General features: G+C 37.0%; 2 protein-coding genes across 2 annotated transcripts; one reads left to right on the forward strand and one right to left on the reverse strand.

Moving 5' to 3' along the window:
* Positions 1-556: 556 nt before the first annotated feature.
* LOC126378359 (protein disulfide-isomerase A3) lies at positions 557-19,808 on the forward strand. Its single transcript, XM_050026644.1, has 9 exons — positions 557-812; positions 902-1,110; positions 2,573-2,801; positions 12,248-12,355; positions 13,121-13,253; positions 14,266-14,426; positions 17,210-17,441; positions 18,199-18,336; positions 18,798-19,808. Exons 1-9 carry the CDS (start codon positions 664-666, stop codon positions 18,900-18,902), a joined length of 1,464 nt encoding a protein of 487 aa, XP_049882601.1. The 5' UTR covers positions 557-663; the 3' UTR covers positions 18,903-19,808.
* On the reverse strand, positions 19,393-21,904 carry LOC126378986 (adenylate kinase isoenzyme 6 homolog). Its single transcript, XM_050027563.1, has 4 exons — positions 21,749-21,904; positions 21,513-21,664; positions 21,251-21,396; positions 19,393-20,919 (listed from the first exon to the last, which is right to left on the reverse strand). The coding sequence occupies exons 1-4, from the start codon at positions 21,789-21,791 to the stop codon at positions 20,730-20,732; spliced, it is 531 nt and encodes a 176-aa protein (XP_049883520.1). The 5' UTR covers positions 21,792-21,904; the 3' UTR covers positions 19,393-20,729.
* Positions 21,905-22,797: the final 893 nt, after the last annotated feature.

Consider the following 22,797-nt stretch of genomic DNA (forward strand, 5'->3'; position numbering starts at 1 on the left):
AAAATAGTTACAAGCTAGTGAAGCGCAGTGCTTTAGTTGTTTAGTAATGTCAATGAGTCGATCGATTAAGTTAACGTGACATTAGTGAAAGCGTAAGTAATGTCATGTTAGCGGTCATTTCAATTTTAAATAAATTATATACAAATATAGATTTTAAACATGCTGACTCAATATGCATTATGTCCGTTTTTTTTGTCCGAAATTAGAAGGTTAAACGAAGACAAATTTGTACAGCGCCATGTATATTTTTAATTTTTATAGAGGACGTAGCCTTAAAAGTCCCTCATTACTATTTTTAAAAGTTTGATTGATATAATATAAAGGGAACCTGCAGGATTTTAAATATTAATATAAAAGTTTATAATAGTTTCTATATTTTATCCACAGACATTTAATACTTTATAAATATCTGTGATTTTATCAAATTTATTAATGCTCGTTCACGCACGCATGAGTGACATAATGAATGTCACGACATTTATTTATTCATGAACGCATCAATAAATGACCAATGAGAAACAGCCAACGCTGTGCCGGCTAATGTCACTTGCGGCATCATACGTGTATTTTTCCGGTCCTTGTCCTTTCTCTAGTATTTCAGCTCGTGGTCGTCAGCGGTGAAATACGCACGGTTTAGCGATAAGTGCCGGTGACTTTATAAAAATGTTAGGTTCACTAAAACTAGTGTTATTCTTAGGTGTAATTTATTTATGTAGGGCCGCCGAGGAGGATGTACTTGACCTTACAGATTCGGACTTTTCGTCGGTGATAGCTCAACATGATACTGCTCTAGTCATGTTTTACGCACCTTGGTAAGTCATTCACCTTTTATGTCGTTAAATTTGTAGTAATAAGGGCTAGAAAGTTTTTGTTTTTTGATGGGGTGTCTTTGATTTTCTAGGTGCGGCCATTGTAAACGCTTGAAGCCTGAGTACGCGGTTGCGGCCGGCGTGCTCAAGACCGACGACCCACCGGTCGCCCTGGCCAAGGTGGACTGTACAGAGGGCGGCAAGAGCACCTGCGAACAGTACTCTGTGTCGGGATACCCTACACTCAAGATCTTCAGAAAGGGAGAGCTCTCCTCTGAGTACAATGGACCTAGGGAGTCCAGTAAGTATTTCTCATAGCTACTGTTTCTTATAAGACTTAGAAATTACAGGATTTGCCTTTATAGCACAATTTTGGTTAAGTTTTAATCTCTCTTTTTGTGACAAGTCATAGGTGGGTACTTTCTCCTGAATATGTAAGTGAATCACCCAGCATTAGTCTTAAGTTTTCAACAGCATGATTCATATCAGAGAATCTACATAAAATCTATGAGTATTAACATTAAATGGACTTGATAATAACCAGTTCATTATACCTAGCTTCTAGAAGAGGAAAACATGTTTTTTAATAATAAGCAAAAAATATATTTGTATAGCATGTATAAGATAGAGAATTATGATAGTTCTTACAGGTAAGTAGGTATGTATGATAGCTGCAAAAGACCAATCAGTTTCTTGCAAAGTAAGAAATTAACTAGTTGCACTAAAGACCTCCTGGTTATATGTTGTTTCTGTAATAGACCAAAAACACCTACAAAAACAAAAAAAATATAATTATGACAAAATGGTTCATAATTTCACCACAAAAATTTGCTGGGCTTAGTGACTGAACTTTTGCTCTTTGATTGTACCTCCTTAGACCACATCTTCACTTACCATCAGGGAACATTGTGGTCAAATGAAAGCATATTTATAAAAAACTAGAGGCCAAAAGAATTTCAATTAGATCCAATGTTCAAAACCTGGGTTTACTAGAAAACTTGATTATTAAACAAATTTTATTTATCCAGTAAAACACATCAATTCTAAATGAACAATTTAGGTAATTAAAACGCATTTAAGAACTAATTGTGTATGTGAAAAACTCTTTTAAAGGTGAATTATTCCCATATTAGGGAATCTTTACAGACCCTGACACCACTAATAGTACATTAAAACCTATCTGTAAAACTACATTAAAACTTATCTGTAAAACTACCATATTGACACCTTACTGTGAAAACAACATAATTTGCATTTAAAAAATTCACATTCAGGTGTGATTTTTGTTAAAAAAAACTTCACAATATACAAGCTTATTTCAATTCAGGACAAAAATTGGAATCTCAATTTTTATTTGGAATTAAATTGTGGTTGTGTTGATGAAAAACACATGACACATGTTTACATGTTTTTTAAAAGACACTACTTTTTAATGTTTAATGAGACTTCTTATACCCTGGGTAATCAAATAGCTGCTTGTGTTTTCACTATAAAACGAAGATATAATGATATTGCTGTATGGTAAATAAATCTGTTAATGCTTTGGGTACTGAAAATAACAGAAGCACACAACTATATCCCAATTGGGGTAGTTAGTGATAAGTCCATCACAAGATGAACTAAATACCCACGCATTACCGAGCTTCCTGTTAGACCAACGTGATAGGTGGTGAGCCGTATCGCCGTCGATAATGGTCGAGCCAACTGTGTTAATGAAAAACTGCACTGAAAGTAAAACTTATTATACCTATCTTTTCAATCAGATGGCATCGTCAAGTACATGCGTGCGCAAGTCGGTCCCAGCTCTAAGGAGTTGCGCACCGTCAAGGAATACGAAGCCTACCTGAACAAGGATGACGTGGTGGTCATCGGCTTCTTTGAAAAGGAGAGCGACCTGAAAGGAGAGTTTATCAAGACTGCTGACAAGATGCGCGAGGAAGTCACTTTCGCTCATTCCTCGGCCAAGGAGGTTCTGGACAAGGCTGGATACAAGTAAGTTCCTTTGCTTTTCATATAGTACCTATATATGTTTTTTTTTTCAGAGGTATTAGTACTGACATTCTAGACCACATCTTTTTAGCATACTAGACATTTTAGGAGACAACCTTGTCCGTCTGAAGGCTCAATAACAGTATGTTCATGTCTATGCGACGTAATTACAGGTTGTTACATTATAGAAGAGAGTAGGAGAACTATGATTGAATAAATCTGTTTTATCTAAAGCCTCTTAATTCAGATAACTTTTTCCAGTCTAACACTTTCATATAACTACCAGGGTATATTAATATTTTAGATAAGATTTGTAAATAATTTAGTTTATTTTATCACTAGCTTTCTGCCGGCGACTTAGTCCGCGTGGATCGCGGCTCACGCGTCTTTTTTAATTTTCATCCATCCCTTTAGGGGGTAATTTTCGGGATAAAAACTATCGTATGTTCTTTCCTAGGTTTCTATCTCCATACCTTTCATCTAAATCAGATAGACTCTTCGTATTTGAATATTAATATTCTGCTAGTAAACATCACACGACAATTACGACATAGTTTTTCAGTTGTCATAAACCTTAGTTATATTTGAAACAATAATGGTACTAATTTCTGTAAACACAAACATTCCTGTAGACTTTGTTGACAGCACTGTCAAACGGGTTGCAAACCAGTGAGATACATATGAGATTCACCCGGGTTTATCATAAAATTAACAGCCGTCAATCATCTGTCCCTTTCCTTTTCGGCGGATAAGAAAATGACAGGTATAACAAAATAAAATTTGTTGGTAAAAAACTAGTTACTGGAATCAGCAGCAATAATTGCAAACTATATCAGTGCAGAGTAATCAGGTTGCATGTTGTGCGTGACTGTGACTCGGTCACACAATGAATTGTAACATTATCATGACAATCTACATGGCAATCTTCACACATAGTCATAACTGTATTTCATACTTCCATACTCATACATAAATGCAACTTTGTGAATTGTGATGAATGAGGTATTTGACTTGCTCAAAGATAAATTATAAAATGCTAATACAGAAGTAGAAGCCAGCGTAATATTTATTTATTAAGGCCCAATGCGCTGTATGACGAGAAAACAATATACAAACTAATACAACAAATATAAACATTGAATGAAAAAAAGAAACAAAAAGAAAAATAAGACTATAAATAACATGAAAAACACTAAAAGAAAGTACAATTTCAAAATTAAAAAGTAAACTATCACACAAAAATAAAAATAATAATATAAAAAACAAAACAGTAAATATGATCAAAAATAAATCTCATTTTACTTTTCGACTTATTTTCGAATTTTATTTATGAATTAAATAAAAATAAGTACGACGTTTGACCGATTTTATGGATGACGTCACAGGACAGTATTTCCATACAAACTCCAAAGAAAACTTTCGTTTTGATGTTTCATAAAAAGTATCTCATTTGACTAGGTTGTCAAGTAGCCTATTATTACTGAAATAATATCTCCAACATAATAAATAGTCAAATAAATACTCAATAATAGTATCTAGTTACACTTTGAATCGTAATTTTTTTGTCAAACTTCTCATCCGCCTGAAACTACTGCAGCTTTTCAAAACCTGTATAGAGTATAAAAGTAGCTGCAAGAAAAACTTCGGTAATATGATCCATGCTGCAGTCCAACCATTAGTGCGAAAGAGACATTTTCGTCTCTTTAAGTCAACATACATACATACACATACATAAACTCACGCCCGTAATCCCTAATGGCAGAGCCACAAGCAATCAAACACAACTTGCAGCCACTGTTGACACGATATCGTAAGCTGGATATGATAAACCTTGTGTTATCACCTAGCCCATAACATTAGTCCATCATGTTAGAGGACACAATCCCTCTAAGTCAATTAGTATTATTTCTTTTTATTTTGGTGCAATAAAGTGTATTTGTATTGTATTGTAAGTATTATAAGTCAATTTCTAAGTAAAACCGAAACCTTGAGAGTTAAAGCGTGCAATCTAAAAGAGTCGAGTATTTTTGCTGTTTTATTTGTCACAGTGATAACAGCCACTGTAATCACCCGTATTTATTTCACCATTATCGGTTATTTGAGAGGAAGTCATATACTCACTGAAAACGTTTAAATGAACTTAACTTTAATTGGGAACTCTGTTTTCTATGTCGATTTTCATTCTGAGATTTTGAATAACCCATAATAAAATATAAGAAGGTACTTATTCGACTATTATATATTACGAGTTACCGCATCACTAAATTTACATACATACATACATAAACTCACGCCCGTAATCCGTAATGGGGTGGGCAGAGCCACAAGTAATCAAAGACAACTTGCAGCCACTGTTGATACGATGTCGTAAGCTGGATATGATGAACCTTATGGTGATAAGGGATCAGCCTATCGCCCATAACATTAGTCCATCATGTTAGAGGACACAATCCCTCTGTCGGTTTTTACGACATGCCCGGGAAGACAAGCAGCTGAACGTTTTCTATGTTTTTTATTTGCTCCCAGAACAGCATAGAAGCATAGAAGCATCACTAAATTTGGTTAACATAAAGCTCGGTGAAGTGAGGGCTTAGTTCCTCTTGCGATGAATGTACACATAAACAGCCTATATACATCCCACTGCAGGGCACAGGCCTCCCCTCAATCAACCGGAGGGGGTATGGAGCATACTCCACCACGCTGCTCCAATGCGGGTTGGTGGAGGTGTTTTTACGGCTAATAGCCGGGACCACCGGCTTAACGTGCCCTCCGAAGCACGGAATCATCTTACTTTTTCGGACCATCAGGTGATTCAAGCCTGAAAAGTCCTTACCAAACAAAGGACAGTCTCACAAAGTGATTTCGACAATGTCCCCATCGGGAATCGAACCCGGACCTCCAGATCGTGAGCCTAACGCTCTTACCACTAGATCACGGAGGCTACGGAGGCGATGAATGTAACTATACCCCAATTGGGAGATAGTCGTGAGCTTAGGTTATGTTATTTATATGAAACCTTATATAGATACTGGTGGTCTGGTGTTGATTCCTGGAAACACCATCAAATTTTATTTTAAGTTATACATGTCATTTTCTTATCCGTCGAAAAGGAAAGGGACGGATAATCGACAGGAATAAAATTTAAAAAACACACGTCAATTTTATGCAGAAATCTAAAACAACCGTCTAAAAATTTTACGTCGGCCAATAACCCGACAGAATTAAGTTGACAGCACGCGTCAAACGGGTTGCGTATGAGCGAGATACCTATTTTATTCGCCCGGGTTATACATTTATTTACTCATACTTTCCTTTTCGGCGGATAATAAAATGACGGGTATAACTTAAAATAAAATTAGGATGTATCCGCAGGAATCGGGACCATTATGTTATCTATTTATTATTGTGTATGTTATACAGGGTGGCCCAGAAGTTTAGGTTCAAAATGAAAAATTAGATAGAGGGGCTCATTAGCTACCAGAAACACCCCCATGTATGTTCAGCAATTATTTACGGTTTAGGAGATATGACCCATTTTGTACCTTTTTCTAGATTTTCTACCTTACTTCAGAAATAATCATTTTGTCGCTATCCCTTTCTTAATAATTATTTTATTTTACTTCACAACTATGCCTTAGGCTGTGTACCGCTAAATCAAAGATAAATCAAAGTCAAATCAAGTATAAAAAAAAAGTTATCGGAAGTCAAAGTGAGAATTCGACCAAAATTGTTACAGTTGTTAAAACTTCGCCGAAGAATAATAAACACATGAGATTGTCATGGACCCTGAAAGTATTTCTAAAAACTTCTCCATTTAATAGGCTTTTAGAAACATCCAAAAAAAGTACCCTTAATAAGGGCATAAAACTAAGTAATTAGCCCTCAAAGATTGCAAGACAGACAGATTTGAAGGAAAATTTGACATTCTCATACAATGTAGCTGCTTCTTTCCAACGTTGTTAAAGGTGCTCAAAGACAGATTTTATTTTAGTATCCAATAGTATGAATCACCAACAGTGTTTGGGGATAACACATAATCACTTTAAGCGATAAGACCGCTATTTGCCATGTACGATAAGCTGCAAAAATCCAATCAGTTTCTTGCAAAGTAATAAATTAAAAGACCTCCTGCTTACATGTCGTTTTTGTAATAGACCAAAAACATAAATGTTTTGGTCTATGTTGTGCTCAAGGTATGTCTATCAATGTGATCATCATCCCCCTAGCATTATCCCGTTTTTCACAGGGTCCGCTTACCTAACTTGAAGATTTGACAGGTCCGTTTTTTCCCTTCGATTGATTGATTGAGACGCTTGTGCCCAGCAGTGGGACGTACATATGCTGTTTATGACCAAAAACATAAATTTTATAATTATGACAACTAATGGTTCATAATTTCACCACTGCTTACAAATAAGTCGCTGGGCTCAGTGACTACACTTTTGCTCTTTCATTGTACCTAGTTAAGTCTTTTTTGTAGCCATTTCCTTTTATTTTAGTGCAATAACGTATAATTGTATTTGAATTATTGTATAATATATATTTATAACTTACATAAATCCCACCCGAACTTATACAACTTTATGAAAGGTATTCTTTTGGGCTATTCAAGGACAGTTTTCAAATATTCAAAACAAATATAATACATTTTTTCCATAAAATAATGTAAAAATGTTTCCAAGTCAATTGTACACCCATTTTAAACTAATATTAACTTTATGACCTTCATTACAAATAAATTACATATTACTTACGTTGGTTGTTATGAACTGTATATACATATAGAATTTCAGATACAATACATATTGATTCAACTTTAAATTGTTTGCTTTTTAAACAGATGCTTATTTTGAAATTGAATAAAGGAGAATATTACTTAATATTTTATTTGTTATAATATTAATTAATGACTTATTTCACATTAGTAATAATATAAGTCATTTTGAACGTATTACACAAATGTTTTTAAATATATTTTAGTTGTTTTAAATAGTTGCTTTGACCTTTCAGTTGCGTTCAAAATGTGAAAACCCTGATGACCCATTTGTCAGGAAATTAGTCAAAAATGAGTTCATTAAACTAATTTCATTTCTGGTTGTATCTGAGTCTGTATGGACATTTAAAATGTTTTATATTCACTTGTGAAAGCTTTTAATTTGCATTTGTTCTTACTTACGAGCATCCATTTTATAAAAAGGTTGTAAGTTACCCAAATAAAATAAAGTTGATAAATTACGAGTTTAAAAATACTACCACAGAGTAGGTAATTTAAAACAAGTAAACAGAAAAGGCGGGAACGGAAGCGAGAATTACGCGGCGAACGAAACAAAAGGAAAACGGGGTTTTTTTTTCACTAATATACTTGGGTCGACCATTATAGACGGCGATACGGCTCACCACCTATCACGTTGGTCTAACAGAACTCGGTGAGGTGTGGGTACTCAGTTCATCTTGCGCTGTATGTACCTCTGACCACCCCATTTGAGATAGTCATACGCTCTATTCTATGTGATTTTATGTCAGACGTCTTCCGACTAAATCTGTTTACTATCTAAATGTTTGGAACCTTTATCGGCGTTATAAACAAATTCAAGTAAAGACAGTCTTATCTAACTAATAATTAAACAATGGACACGCGGCCTATACTTTAAGATAAGAAATTCAATTTATTCGATGACTCATCAAGCGATCGAATCAGTTTATTGTAATGATGTATCACTATTGATAACAAACTTTAGCCATAGAGGTGTCCAAAACCGATTACCGATTCCTTCTAGACATACTCGCACCTTTCAGGGTTCAATTCCAAAATTCCCTAGTAGTTGCGATTTCCAAATACATCCCGCTTAGAGACGGTACTGAAAAATATCGGCGTCCGAGAGACGTATATACGATCATAACAACCCGATTACTCTATCAGCCAACTCGCGACAACAAGCACTTCAGTCTCCTAGTGTCAATTGTTTTTTTTTTTTTTTCAAATCCTCTCAAACGACGCCCTAAGCCGAGGTTCGCACTCAACTGGGCACCCTCAGGCCTGTTGTCTTAAATTTTGTACCTACCAGGTTAGACTCCTCAGCGCTCTTAATTTCTCCGGCCAAGTAGCCATATAAGGCAAAACTACAATAAGTTTCGTCAAAAAATAGAACTACGAAATCTATAGATACTCCCAAACAAAATAACATCATCGTCTCCCTATCATTTTCCCGTTTTTCACAGGGCTCGCTTACCTAACCTGAAGATTTGACAGGTCCGGTTTTTTAGAGAAGCGACTGCCTGTCTGACCTTCCAACCCGCGAAGGAAAACCAGCTTAACAAGTTGTGTGATTATGTCATTCGAAACGCATTTCTCGGGTATGTGGGTTTCCTCACGATGTTTTCCTTCGCCGCAACACGTAACAATAATTTATGAACCAAACATGAATTCGAAAATCGTTGGTGCGACTGCGACCTCACAGTAAGAGTTGTGCATTCTTCCAACAAATAACAAACTAAGCTAGTGTAGTAACAATACATAACAAGGGTGACTCGATAAGGCTATCGTATGCTTATCAGCTTACATTACGAGTACCATCGAATTACCTCGATGGAAAGCTGTTAATTAATTTAACACAATAGGCTAGTTTCCAACGATTTATTCTTCGCTTGTCCCACTGAGTTTTGTCCCATATTATTAGGTCCCAAGGAATATGCTTCCTTCGTCCCATAATATAAAAAAATAAATAAATAAAAAGGGTTTTATTTCTGTAAATCTATAACAAACAAGTTACAGGGGCTTCCCTTAAAGTAGTCAGATGACACTTGTGATGGGAATGCCTCGCTCTTCCAACGCAACCAGTACAATTTGATTTACACTATATTGTCTTAAAGTAAAACTTAGGTAAATTAAACATAATACATGTGTGTGTATGTGTCTCTCTCTCTCTCTCTTTCTGTGTGTGTGTGTGTGTGTGTTTGCGTGTGTGTGGGTGTGTGTGTGTGTGTCTGTATAAAGTTTATATAATATAAAGTTTAATAATGGACGTTTTTCTAATAGGTTTTTTAAATACAATTATTAAAAAACATGTTTATTATGTTGAGGGGACGCATGTCTGTATCCAGCAGTGGGGAATATAGTTTAATTATTTTATTCCTATCATTTCAGTCCTATTTTATATTCCTTCTCCAGCTTATACTTTTTTTATATGCCAAAGCTTAATATTTGCTTTGACAAAACTTACCATTTTGTAGAATCAACAAATAACTAAGTAATTGAAACAATTAAACCGACTTCAAAATCTGTCCCAAAAAAAGGAAGAAATAATATAAGGTTCAATATATTTTAATACATTTTCAGTTTAAACTCGAGTAGTGCTTTTTAACTTATTTTGTTGATTGTAACTTGAAAGTACCTCATCCCAAATCTCGATTTGGAAAGGACAACTTCAACAGTGATATGGGACAAACTAAGATTTTTTTTGGGTTGTGGGACAAAACTTCACGACGAATGGAGAATAAATCTTTGCAACTAATCAAATCAGTTACTTTTTACTAAACGACAAAATACGTAATTACTATAAAATTTGTATGAAAAACCATCCTGTGACGTCATAGAAAAACGTGAAAAAATGTGGGACTCATTACGTTTTTCTTATTAAAACTCATAAATAAGTTAAATAGAAAAAAGATTTGCTTCGCCAGTTTAAGCTCTGTCCTTATTTAGTAATCAGAATTTTGATAATGTATCTTAATAATCATAATCATATAATTTATCATTTCTTTGACTTAGGTTACTACCCAATTATTGAAGTTTTATTGTAAGTTGAATGACATACAAAAGCGAGATTATCCGGGATTCGGAAGGCACGTTAAGCCGTTGGTCCCGGTTACTACTTACTGATGTAAGCACGCGGTCGTTATTCGAGTCAGTTCGGGGCCTTTGGCGGCTCAATAATAACCCTGACACCAGGGTTGCTGAGGTTGGGAATCCACCTCTTCCCATATAGAAGAAGAAATACGGATTTGATTAGAAATCTTTTTTTTTTTGACGTGACTTATTGTAGATTTGCCGCAGATGGCATTAATTACTTGGCCGGACAAATGGGGAGCGCTAAAGGCTCTCACCCGGTACAACGTTTAAGACAACAGGCCTGAGGATGCCCAGTTGGACGCGAACCTCGGCTCAGGGCGTCGTCTGAGAGGAAAAAATATTTGAAGGAATTAATCGACCCTAGTGGGTCGATAGCGATAAGCGCTGATTGAGGGAAATCGATAACCTAGTGAATGCTAGTGAAAATGTACACTTTGTCCGGACGCGAATGTTTGTGTGGTTTCCCTACCAAATTGGTAACTAATAGTGCAATTTTACACCGTTTCACGCCTATTACAGACAATTATTTGAATACCTACGCAATAACACATTATACTGAACTATACCTAATCATATTACTTGATAACAACTCGAATTACCTAGACCGATAAAGAAAAAAAATATGTTTCTTTATTTTTTTAAACAATGGCGTGACGGTTTTATGTTTATTTTATCACTACAAGTGCATGTTGATTACGTGTCTCTTTAAAAAGAAAACCACGTTGCTTTTTCTGTTGCTGACTGACTAAGATTGTGGTGGCACTGGGAACATATAAAAAAAATATAATAAAGTAGATTTGCCTATTGCCATCCCTTTCTAACTCCTTGGTTTCGGATGGCTGTAACTATTTCGATTCTGTTTTCACATCGAGAGAGCTCGCACTGCGTTAGACGGGAAACCCCCCCCCGTAATAATGATATTTTTGAATGATATGTCCAGAGTGGGCACAGGCCTACCCTCAATCAACCGGAGCGAGTATGAAGCATACTCCACCACGCAGCTCCACTGCGGGTTGGTGGAGGTATTTGGGAGGTATTTTTGCTAGTAGCCCGGAACCAAAGGCTTGTCTTGCGTGCCTTCCGAAGCACGGAATCATCTTACTTTTTCGGACAATCGGGTGATTCAAGTCTGCAATGTCCTTACTAAACAAAAGACAGTCTCACAAAGTGATTTCGACAATGTCCCCATCGGGAATCGAACCCGGACCTCCACATCGTGAGCCCAACGCTCTAACAACTAGACCACGGAGGCTGGCTGCTGTGTTCGAATATACATATGTAGTATTAAACGGAAGGTCTAGTTCAATACAAGTAGTGGTTATATTTCAATAAAGATAATGTTTTTCACTCCACTTTTATAGTTTATAGCAGCCGGTCGTCATAGAGTAGACAACCATTACCGCCAAAGTCAAGTATAGAAGATAATGTTTTACATAGCTTCAAAGCGTGGTACGAGTTAGATCTGTCAAAGTACAGAAGCCAGTGTTGTGACGTACATTAGCATAGTGATGTATCAGTCGATCGATTCTGTCGTATCTAACGGTTGTATGTATATTCGGTTGTACCCGCAAGTTTTGACACGTAATTCTCTTGCCCCCAGGGACAACGTGGTGCTGTACCGTCCGAAGCGTCTGCAGAACAAGTTCGAGGAATCCTCTGTCGTGTACAACGGAGAGGGATCCATCAAGGCCTTCATCAAGGAAAAATAGTGAGTATTGTGCTTTAAAAAAGTCACTGTGGCCCTGTGGTATCGGTATACCATAGTATCTTTATTTACATGAGAAGCAAGCCGGTGCTTGCTTCTCATTCGGAGAGCGAGACTCCTTGGTTTACACCAAGGAGTTATTAATTTAAGTGCAATTTTCTAACACAGTTGGCTTGACCATTATAGACAGCGATACGGCTCACCAACTATCACGTTGGAATAACAGAAACCTCACCACCTATCGCGTTGGGTTGGGCCGCCTATTGTACTCATTCTATTTCTCTTTTGTTTTTTCCTGTTTGTGCAATAAAGTATTTGTTATGTTATGTTACGTCGGGTTAACAGAAAGCTCTGAGAAGTGGGTACTTAGTTCATCTTGCCTATGTTCCTCTGACTACCCCAATTGGGAATGTACACAGTCGTGAGCTTATGTTATTGAGCTATATTACTTTGATAATAAGAGTCGTGTTCGCAGTAATACATCTTACAATTTATAAAGATATTTACGAAGACGAAGTCGCGGGCAGCCGCTAGTTAAAGAATATAAGTAGGTATTTACTACTAACTACTTAGATCAGGAACCACCACGCTAATGGCGATGAATACGTTTTTCTTGCAGCTTCTTTTCCCCAGCTATACAGGTTGTGAGCTGCAGTAGTTTTAGGCGGATGAGACGTTCGTTATCTAGAAATTGATGATTGAAAAGGTAACTATGTAAATAAAGATATTTTTGAATTTGAATATATTCCTCCCGTGTGTCACCCACAGCCACGGCCTCGTCGGCCTCCGACAGAAGGACAACATGCAAGACTTCACCAACCCGCTCGTGGTCGCGTACTACGACGTGGACTATGTAAAGAACGCCAAGGGAACCAACTACTGGAGGAACCGTGTGCTCAAGGTATGTCTATCAATTTATTTTATTTTTATTTTATTTATTTTTTTATTATTATCCCGTTTTTCACAGGGTCCGCTTACCTAACTTGAAGATTTGACAGGTCCGTTTTTTCCCTTCGATTGATTGATTGAGACGCTTGTGCCCAGCAGTGGGACGTATATATGCTGTTTATGTTATGTATTAGTTGTAGTATATGCATTCGTGAGTGGATGTCTTAAGATAATAATTTTGTTACCTAACTTTTTCTTAACTTGGTTAATTTGTTTGTTTAATTCATAATGTTACATTATAATATGTGAAAATTATATTACAATCGTTTCTGAACTTCCACTCGGCCGTACACATAACTTCAAACTCTGACTTGGTCCCTCAATGGGAACGTAAGATAATCCGTGCTCCGGAAGGCACGTTAAGCCGTTGGTCCCGGTTACTACTTACTGATGTATAGAATAGAATAGAAATGATTTATTTCGACCATGTGTTCGTACAAATTAGTAGATGTTACATGAGCCATGTCAGGGGCCTTTGGCGGCTTAATAGTAAGTACCCTTACTTACATCAGGGTTGATGGGGTTAGTAATCCATCTCACAACCCACACGACAGAAGAAGAATGAGAATGTACAATCGTGATGATGGATAACGGTGGTGGCCAGTCACGAACGAGTTTACTATTGCTAGTTGTTATAATAAAGCTACTTATCTTTCAATGGTGTACCCTTGCAGGGCGTCACATGTACAATCAAAGAGCAAAAGTGCAGTCTCTGAGCCCAGCGAATTATTTGTAAACAGTGGTGAAATTATGAACCATTAGTTGTCATAATTAAGAAATGTATGTTTTTGTAGGTGCTTTTAGTCTATTACAGAAACGACATGTAACTAAGAGATCTTAAGTGCAACCAGTTAATTTATTACTTTGGAAAAAACTGGTTGGACTTTTGCACCTTATCGTACCATGTAACACCTTAACTACTTGTGACTTTGCAATGAATGACCAACCAACTTTCCCCCGTACAGGCAGCGAAGGAAGTCAGCGAAGCCACGTTCGCGGTGAGCGACAAAGACGACTTCACACATGAGCTGAACGAGTACGGCATTGACTTCGCCAAGGGAGACAAGCCTGTGGTCGCTGGCAAGGACGCCGACGGCAACAAATTCGTCATGACCAATGAGTTCAGGTGAGAGAGAGACGGAGAGAGTACAGTCATGAGCAATAACATGTAGCCACCTTAGAACCCTATCGCACTATCATATTTGACATTTAATGAGACTTACGCTTTAATTTGTCAAAAAAGTTAATGTGACATGGTTTCAAAGTGTATATATTAGTACTCGTAAGCGTACATACTTTTTTTAAATATAAGTGGGTTTGAAATTAACACATAATGAAAATGCGCGTTTCGGGCGCGCGAGGTGTCGCCTCCTGTAACGTGCATTGAGAGAATTGTTAACATACAACTATTTAATGAATAATGTATGTTTTTAAATAGTTTTTCAGACGAGGAATACCAATACTTTTTCGGAAGTGAATTCAAACAAGCCTCGCGTCCTCCTATAAACAGATGGACCCAAACACATAACACGTTGACCAAAAAAACTTAGCAATGTTTAAAAATACTAGTATAATATTGATCTCAATGTAAATATGATTAATTTTCTAAATAAAATTACATAAATTGCCATGTCTAATAAATTACTTTCCTACTGTGAATTATAAAAGGACAGTTATAAAAGGGAAAGTTTTTGTTGAGACTGCAACAACATATTCCATGTTTCCACATTCGCATCTTACATCCAAATGCAGAAACACGGAAAGGCAAAGTCTTTTATGTATTTACGTATTTGCACGGCAGTGTAAAAGTAATAACTTTTGACTAGGTCATGCGAGTCGGAAGTTATTAAATTGCTGCTTTGCGTTTCTACTGCGTGAAATGTAGAGGTTTCTTATTATAATCTATAGATTGGGTTTAGGTACAGTCTCAGAAAAAATATGGAAGCTAGTTGCCAAGCGCACGCGATTCCCAAAGTACATGAACTATCGGTTCGTGTTCTGTTATTCGTGTGACGGTTTAATAATAATAAAAAAGTTTATTCAGGTAAAACCTACGACAGACATAAACATTTACAACATTAAAATATACACACATTAATAATTAGTTGGAAAACATAAAAGTATATATATGGGTGCCGCAGCTCACCAAAAAAGGGGTTCAGTGAAAATTTACCCAGAGGGCAACACTGATTTTCAACCCACGCCGATCGGTTTCGTTTTGGTATGCATAGCTCACTAAAAAAGGCCAGGGTTCAGTGAAAATTTACCCAGAGGTAGTGCTGCAAAGAACTTTAGGCTTTTAGCCCTTATTTTAAGACTAGACTGTTAAATAAAAAGCTTAGTAGGCTAAAAACCTATAAAGCCATTTAGTACTTGCGGCTAGGCTAGGGTTAAGCCTATTCAAGCCTATTGGTTATAAGCCTAAAGGCCTTAAAAAGGCCTAACCTTGTTTAAGACTAATTTAATAAAATAAGACGCTCAAAAAGCCTATGAAGCTCTTAGACCTTAAGGTTATTTAGGCTATACATACAGTCCCTTTCTCAAGTAAAAAAAAGTAAAAGTGTGGGTGGGTACAACAAACTTTAAAAACATATATACCTACACAAACACTGTGAAAAATTGATTTATTGTTAGATGCACAACTAGCTAACTAACTATGAATATTGAAAATAACTTCTTACTATCAATTAGTATGGAAATAGTCTAATAATTATAGTAATACGTAACAGCACGTCCCGTCAGCCCCATACAAATTACTTACGCCAGAAGAACCGATTTTTAAGGCCAATATCATGTGTGAATTTTATGTAGCTCCAATAATATTATATACATACGTATCGAATTGATAACTCCCTTTTTTGAAATCGGTAAAAAGGCTTTTACTAAAAAATGATAATAAAGACTCCAGTCCCAAAAAGCCTACTACTTTAAAAAAAGCTATAGGCTTTTTAAAAGCCTACTACATTAAAAAGGCTATAGGCTTTTTTAAAGCCTACTACTTTAAAAATGGCTAAAAGTTTTTTAAAATGACGAAGCTTTTAAAGCCCTATTTTACTGGTCTAGTCCCAAAAAGGACTCGGTAGGCTGAAATTTAGGGCTAAAAGCCTAAAGTCCTTTGCAGCACTACCCAGAGGGCAACACTGATGTTCAACCCTCGCCGATCGGTTTCGTTTCGGCATTTAAACGCACTTTAATACATCGGCTCCCAAAAAAAAGTGGCATATAAATAATTTATCTTAAGTGCAGTTTTCACTAACACAGTTGGCTCGTTATCACGTTGGTCTAAAAGAAAGCTCGGTGAAGTGTAGGTACTTAGTTCACGTAGCGAAGGATGTATCTCGGACGACTACAATTAGGATATAGTTGTGAGCTTGTATGTTCTTATGCTTCAAAAATGCCCTGCTTTTTTCTGACGCGACTTATTGTAGATTTGCCGCAAATGGCATTAAATACAAGGCCTGACAAATGGCAGCTCTGAGGTCTTTCACTCGGTAAAAATGTCCTGGAAGCAATGTAACTTATATGAATTTCTCAGGTTTCCCATTGTTGTAACTAACTGAACTAAATAAAAGGTTTGTGTAATACAAATAATGCACCGGTACATTTGGTTTTTATGTATTTTGTACAAATAGATGCCGCAACAAACATTCCGTATAAGCGTCGCCCCATTTTGGCTACACTAAGCACACATGTCATGGGCTGGGATATATTTCAATTATTTTGTATCTATTTTTGTGTTATAATCGGTACCTGTTTTGTGAGCCTAATAAAAACATACGTCCCAATGCTCGGCACAGGCCTCCCCTCAATCAACCGGAGGAGGTATGGAGCATACTCCACCACGCCCAAAAAATAAATAAAAAAAATATCTCCAAACAGCTGCTAACAATCTACTCCGATCTATTCCAGCATTGAGAACCTCCAGCAGTTCGCTAAGGACATGCTCGATGGCAAGTTGGAGGCGTTCGTCAAATCTGAGGCCATTCCTGAAGACAACAGTGGGCCTACCAAGACAGCTGTGGGCAAGAACTTCAAGGAGCTGGTGACTGAGAGCGGCCGGGACGCCCTGATCGAGTTCTACGCGCCGTGGTGCGGACACTGCCAGAAACTCATGCCTGTTTGGGAGGAGCTTGGTGATAAGGTAAGATGTTTTGGACTCTTAGGAAAAAATCGATAAGCCACGTCAGAGGCCTTTGGCGGCTCAATAATAACCCTGTCACCAGAGTTGATGAGGTTGGTAATCCATGTCACAACCCACACATTAGAAGAAGAAAAAAATCATAACTTACATTGTAGTGTTACGGGTTCGATACCCAGCTCGGGCTACTAGGCTGTGGTTTTGGGCGACACACGGGAGGAATACATTAATTGACATTTCATTAAATAAATGCAACCTGTTCCTCCCTGTTCGGTGAACGCGTGATTTACATCGCATTGTCGCGGGCTTCAATCTCGACACTGGCTCTAAACCACTGAATTCTAATTAGAATAGACAATTGAACGTCACCTTGAAACAATTATCCCGTTTTTCACAAGGTCCTAACTTGAAGACCTGACAGGTCCAGTTTTTTATAGAAGTGACTGCCTGTCTGACCTTCCAACCCGCGAAGGCAAAACCAGCCCAATACAGGTTAGGTCACATACCACCGAAAATGCATTTCTCGGGAGTGTGAGTTTTCCTCACGATGTTTTCCTTCACCACTGAGCACGTGATAATCATAAAAAACATTAATTCGAAAACCAATTTATCAATTATCTAATAAGCAATATGGTTATTTGACATATTATGTTGACATTGCGTACTTAGTTTTATATGCGCAAATATCAAATTGCAATATTGCTTTTTAGACTCCGAGTTTGACGTAATTAATCTAACATCACCACTGTACCCTCCACAGCTGAAGAACGAGGATGTAGACATCATAAAGATGGACGCGACCGCCAACGACTGGCCCAAGTCCCAGTTCGAGGTGTCTGGTTTCCCCACCATCTACTGGAAGCCCAAGGACACCAGCCAGAAACCCGTCAGATACAATGTGAGTTTACAAGGAGATTTTATTTACTTATAATCATGTAACAACCCATGTTACATGATTATAAGGCGAATGGGTTGAGTAGCCAGAATATTACTCTTGCCGAACTATCGATAATTTGACTTGAAAATAATCCATACTATTGATATTGGCCTATTGATAGACGGCAGCATTACTTTATTTCTGCTCCTCATATAGGATAAGTTTTAGCTTTTATATCAGAGGGGTGGGGTGGGGTCATCAGGTCGCAGACAACCTATCTCCATAGAGAATTAGATAAATGTCTAGTGGCCATCCATTACCCAACCTGAAACGGGCGCGGTGGTGGGGGGATGGAGGGTCATGGCCCAGCAGTAGGATGTGTATTATAACCAATAAGTCAGTAATGTAATTTCAGTTTCTTGTAAATCTAGTTTTGTTTATTTATATATTCTATGTTAATAATACATAAATGTCTGCTACAGGGCGGTCGTGCGCTGGAGGACTTCATCAAGTACATCGCGGAGCACGCGAGCACCGAGCTGAAGGGCTGGGACCGGAAGGGTAACGCCAAGAAGGAGGAGCTCTAAGGAGCGAGTGAAGCGACAGGCCACGTTGTAAGGGGGGATCCAGGCGGGTACGGGTTCAATAACCTCCTAGAGATAGTGACAGAAGCATGGGGTCATTACCCTCTGAGCGAAATATAATTTCTGATTGGTTAAAATTTCAACAAATTGACAGAGGTTGCAATTTTCAGCCAATCACATTAAAGATGGTCATTACAAGAGCGCATACTTAACAATTTTAAATATCGATCATCTTGTTACATCCTGCCCTATAGTGTATTTTCTTGATTACGTAATACTGGCAGAATTATAATCACACAGAAGCCATTCATCAAGAATTGGATTGAAGTTTGACCTCGTAACTCGCATCTGGATTCGCCTCTATGCCTGTAGATCTGCGAGCGAGCGGAGATACACCGCTACTGCTGACCACCAATTGTCATCCAACCTTATTTATAAGTATTATAATGGTAATTTTCCAACTGCCGTTTTCTTGTAGATTTTGGTTACCAAATGCTAAGTCTGAACAAAGCTGTAAAAACTTGCGTAACATCACAATCTATCAAGACCTAATTGGTTATACACACATCCAGCGCCGTTTTGAATGAAAGAAAGGAAAAGAAACTTTTTTTGCGTGTATTCACTTATATATTTTCGGATTTTTGTTTACATTGTCACATTCCAGCGGGATTGGTCTTCATATCGGTACCATGTTCAGTAGTGTTGTAGTCTCCTAGTATATATAGTGTATCTGGTTCATGCACAGTTGGTGCCAAGACCTGCCAGTTGTATACTTAAGCGTTTGTATCATTAGCGGCACCAAATGTCCATGAGCGAGATTTATATTTTAGATTGATCTAAATACAGTAATTTCGAATGCATTTCTTTATATGTCAGTGGGATGATGAATAAATTAGGTTGTATTTATAATTCGTGTATTTTATTTGTCCTTTAATTCAGTTTTCATTTATTATTAGTTGATCATTCATCATTAACAAGTCATCATTAGTTATATTTTATTCTAAAGATTTTATTTCGTTTATTGAATCCATACTTAGGTAATACTAGTGTCAGTAAAGTAATTAAACACAACTAAAACACCGCATCGAAACAAAACCCTGAAAAGTTCGAAAACAATGGGTTTATAGAAATGAAATTTGACTATCAACTATTTATTAATTTTCATCATAATTCTTCCCACTACCAACATCAGTTGGAGAACAATTCCAACCCCGTTTTTCTTTTGTTTCATTCCCCGCAAATTCTCACACTAGAGTGAAGTAAAGACTTTTTCATAAACCAGATTTTTTATTTTGTTTGCTAGCCCAAGAGCAAAAGTGTGGAAGGCAAGAGGGAAACCATTACCCTATTTTTCCCTAAAAATGTAGCACGGAGAAGGCTACACCTACAAGAGCGTGGCTCTTAAATTAGTGATGATGAGCCCAAGAGCAACACGGGGCTCCACTAGCATTCTATAGATTGTTCTTAGAACAGCTTAATCATTTTATTGTTCCAGTTTCTTATTTAGTATGTGAAAGTACCAAAATATCAGGAAAATAATACTCTGGTTCCGTCCTTTTGCCCTGAACCTTTACAGAAACTTAAGACAACAAAATATTATGTTAGTGCCATAGGGCCATTTTCGGTATATCACACTATTCCCATGGAAATAGTGGCACTGCCACTTTTTCTAAATTATATACCATTATTTCCATTGTGGCAAAAAAACGCAGTTTAACACATTATCTACAAAAAAGATTACATTGTTTTTTGTTTTATTTTCTATGTCTAGCCATACATCATAGCATGGACTGCATAAAATAAAACCAGCCAGTCTTACAACCAAGTTTATTATAAATTCTCCTCCTTCCATCTCTCTATCCATTCAACAATAGTGTCAACATTTGTCTGCAATTGCTCGTCTGTGTTATTCTGCAACTCTGTCACTATTTCTGGCTTGTACGAGCTCTGTGCTTCCTCTAATAATGTCTCAAAGATCTCACATTGTATGTTGTCTTCTAACTTCTTGCCTGTGTAACCTCTGCAATAGAGAATAGTTTTACAGAGAGATAACAAAACAATAATAGATATAATATTATACTCTATTGCACACTCAGGAAATATGAAATTACAAACAAAAGAGAAATAGAAAACCACAATAGGCAGACTTATTTCTTAATATCCAGGCAACCTTTGATGAGGCTTATGAAACATTTGTTTGTTTTGTTAGCAGCTTCAAATCAAATACTTTGTTACTGGATGTCTGTCATAGATAAGGGCTTGTTATTTATTAGCTGGGTATACCCATATTACCCTCAGGAAATCTTGGAATGCAACAATGATTTATATAACTACCAAATATATATGCATACCTGGCTGTAAGACGGTCATAGAGTGTTGTGTTGTTGGCCCTGACGACAAATACTCCATCGAACCATCTCTCAGGGAAGAAATCACATCCGTGGTAGTCCACAATGTTTCCTCCTTTGGCCATCATGCCTTCCATTATATCCAGCAACTGGAAAAAGAATCTAACAAATAAACTTTATCTCAGAAAACATGGCAAGGAAGAGATGCCAATTTCTGAACACACAAATTGCAAAACATAAAGGTTTGTTTTCAGGCACACCTTACCTTGTCTTCATTCAAGAAGGGACACTGATACTCCGGATCATATTCATCAAGACAATTGTGTTCCTCAGCCAGTTTTGATACTTCTCGCCACGTAAACTTTGTCTTCTCTGCTAATAGTCGAGAAATAGTGGACTTCCCTACACCTGGAGTGCCTGAAAAACAATTACAAATAATACTTTAGGTATTTTTCTACTAAACAGAAAAGCTCAATAAATATAGAATATACTTTTACGGACCTGTTATTAAAATGTTAGGCACATTTCTTGTGCGATTGGCCATTTTTTTAAGACCTGTAAACGATATTACAAAGTACCTATTTACGCAAAAAACAATATCAATAGTTTTAATAATGTGAGGTTATGTTTTTCCAAAAACATGTTCGGCAGGCTGACACCTGAGACTGACAGCCAACTGACAGCAGAATAAAAATAGTGAAATACCATAGGTGCGAAAAGGACAAAATTCGAACGTCGCTGAATTGATGTTCGGCTACACGCAGCTATTAAAATCTTAATCGATCGATTCAATTTATAATGTTGAACGAAAATGACAGCAGGAAACCGAATACAAACTTCTGTCAAAATTGTCAAATTGTCAATTGTCAATATTATAGGTTACATAAAATAACCTAAAAGGTAGCTAAAAGTACGTAATGTACGTATTTCTATAAAATACACCTATATACTTTATTTATTTTCTTTCTGGTTATTATGCTCCGTATTCCTAAACCAAGAGGGATATCGAGAGGCCAATTTGTACTCGTAGCAGTTTTAGGTGTTTTTGGTGGAGTTTACATCTGGAAACCCGTATTTGAGGACCTTTATCCTAGGAAAAAGCGTGCACAACAGCCAGTTCCCGTCGAGAACTCAGAATAAAGTATGGAGGCTGTACGACATTGGTTTAAAACATCTGGTCCTTTAGTAAAAACCCTGATGGCTATATCTGTAACTTCTGGCTTGATGGTATGTCACCGGATGTGGTATGCACCTTACGCTCGTCGACAGAGGTACGCTGCAGCTGAAGCGTGGGCTAACGAAATTATTGAAATGGAAGAAAAAATGCAGAAGACGGGCGAAACATTTGAAAACTATAATCTTAGATACTGATTTAATGTAAATATTACATAATTTATAGGAGTTTATAGGCAATAAAACTAGTTGTTTTCAGTTTGTCTATTATTGTTTTAAAACCTAGACAAACTAAACACCCAACACACACAAAGCTGCTTTCTGTTGGTCTAACAGAAAGCTTGGTGAGTTGTGGGTGCTTAGTTCATCTTGTGATA

The sequence above is a fragment of the Pectinophora gossypiella genome, chromosome 2, assembly GCF_024362695.1.
Source record: "Pectinophora gossypiella chromosome 2, ilPecGoss1.1, whole genome shotgun sequence".
NCBI lineage: Eukaryota > Metazoa > Arthropoda > Insecta > Lepidoptera > Gelechiidae > Pectinophora > Pectinophora gossypiella.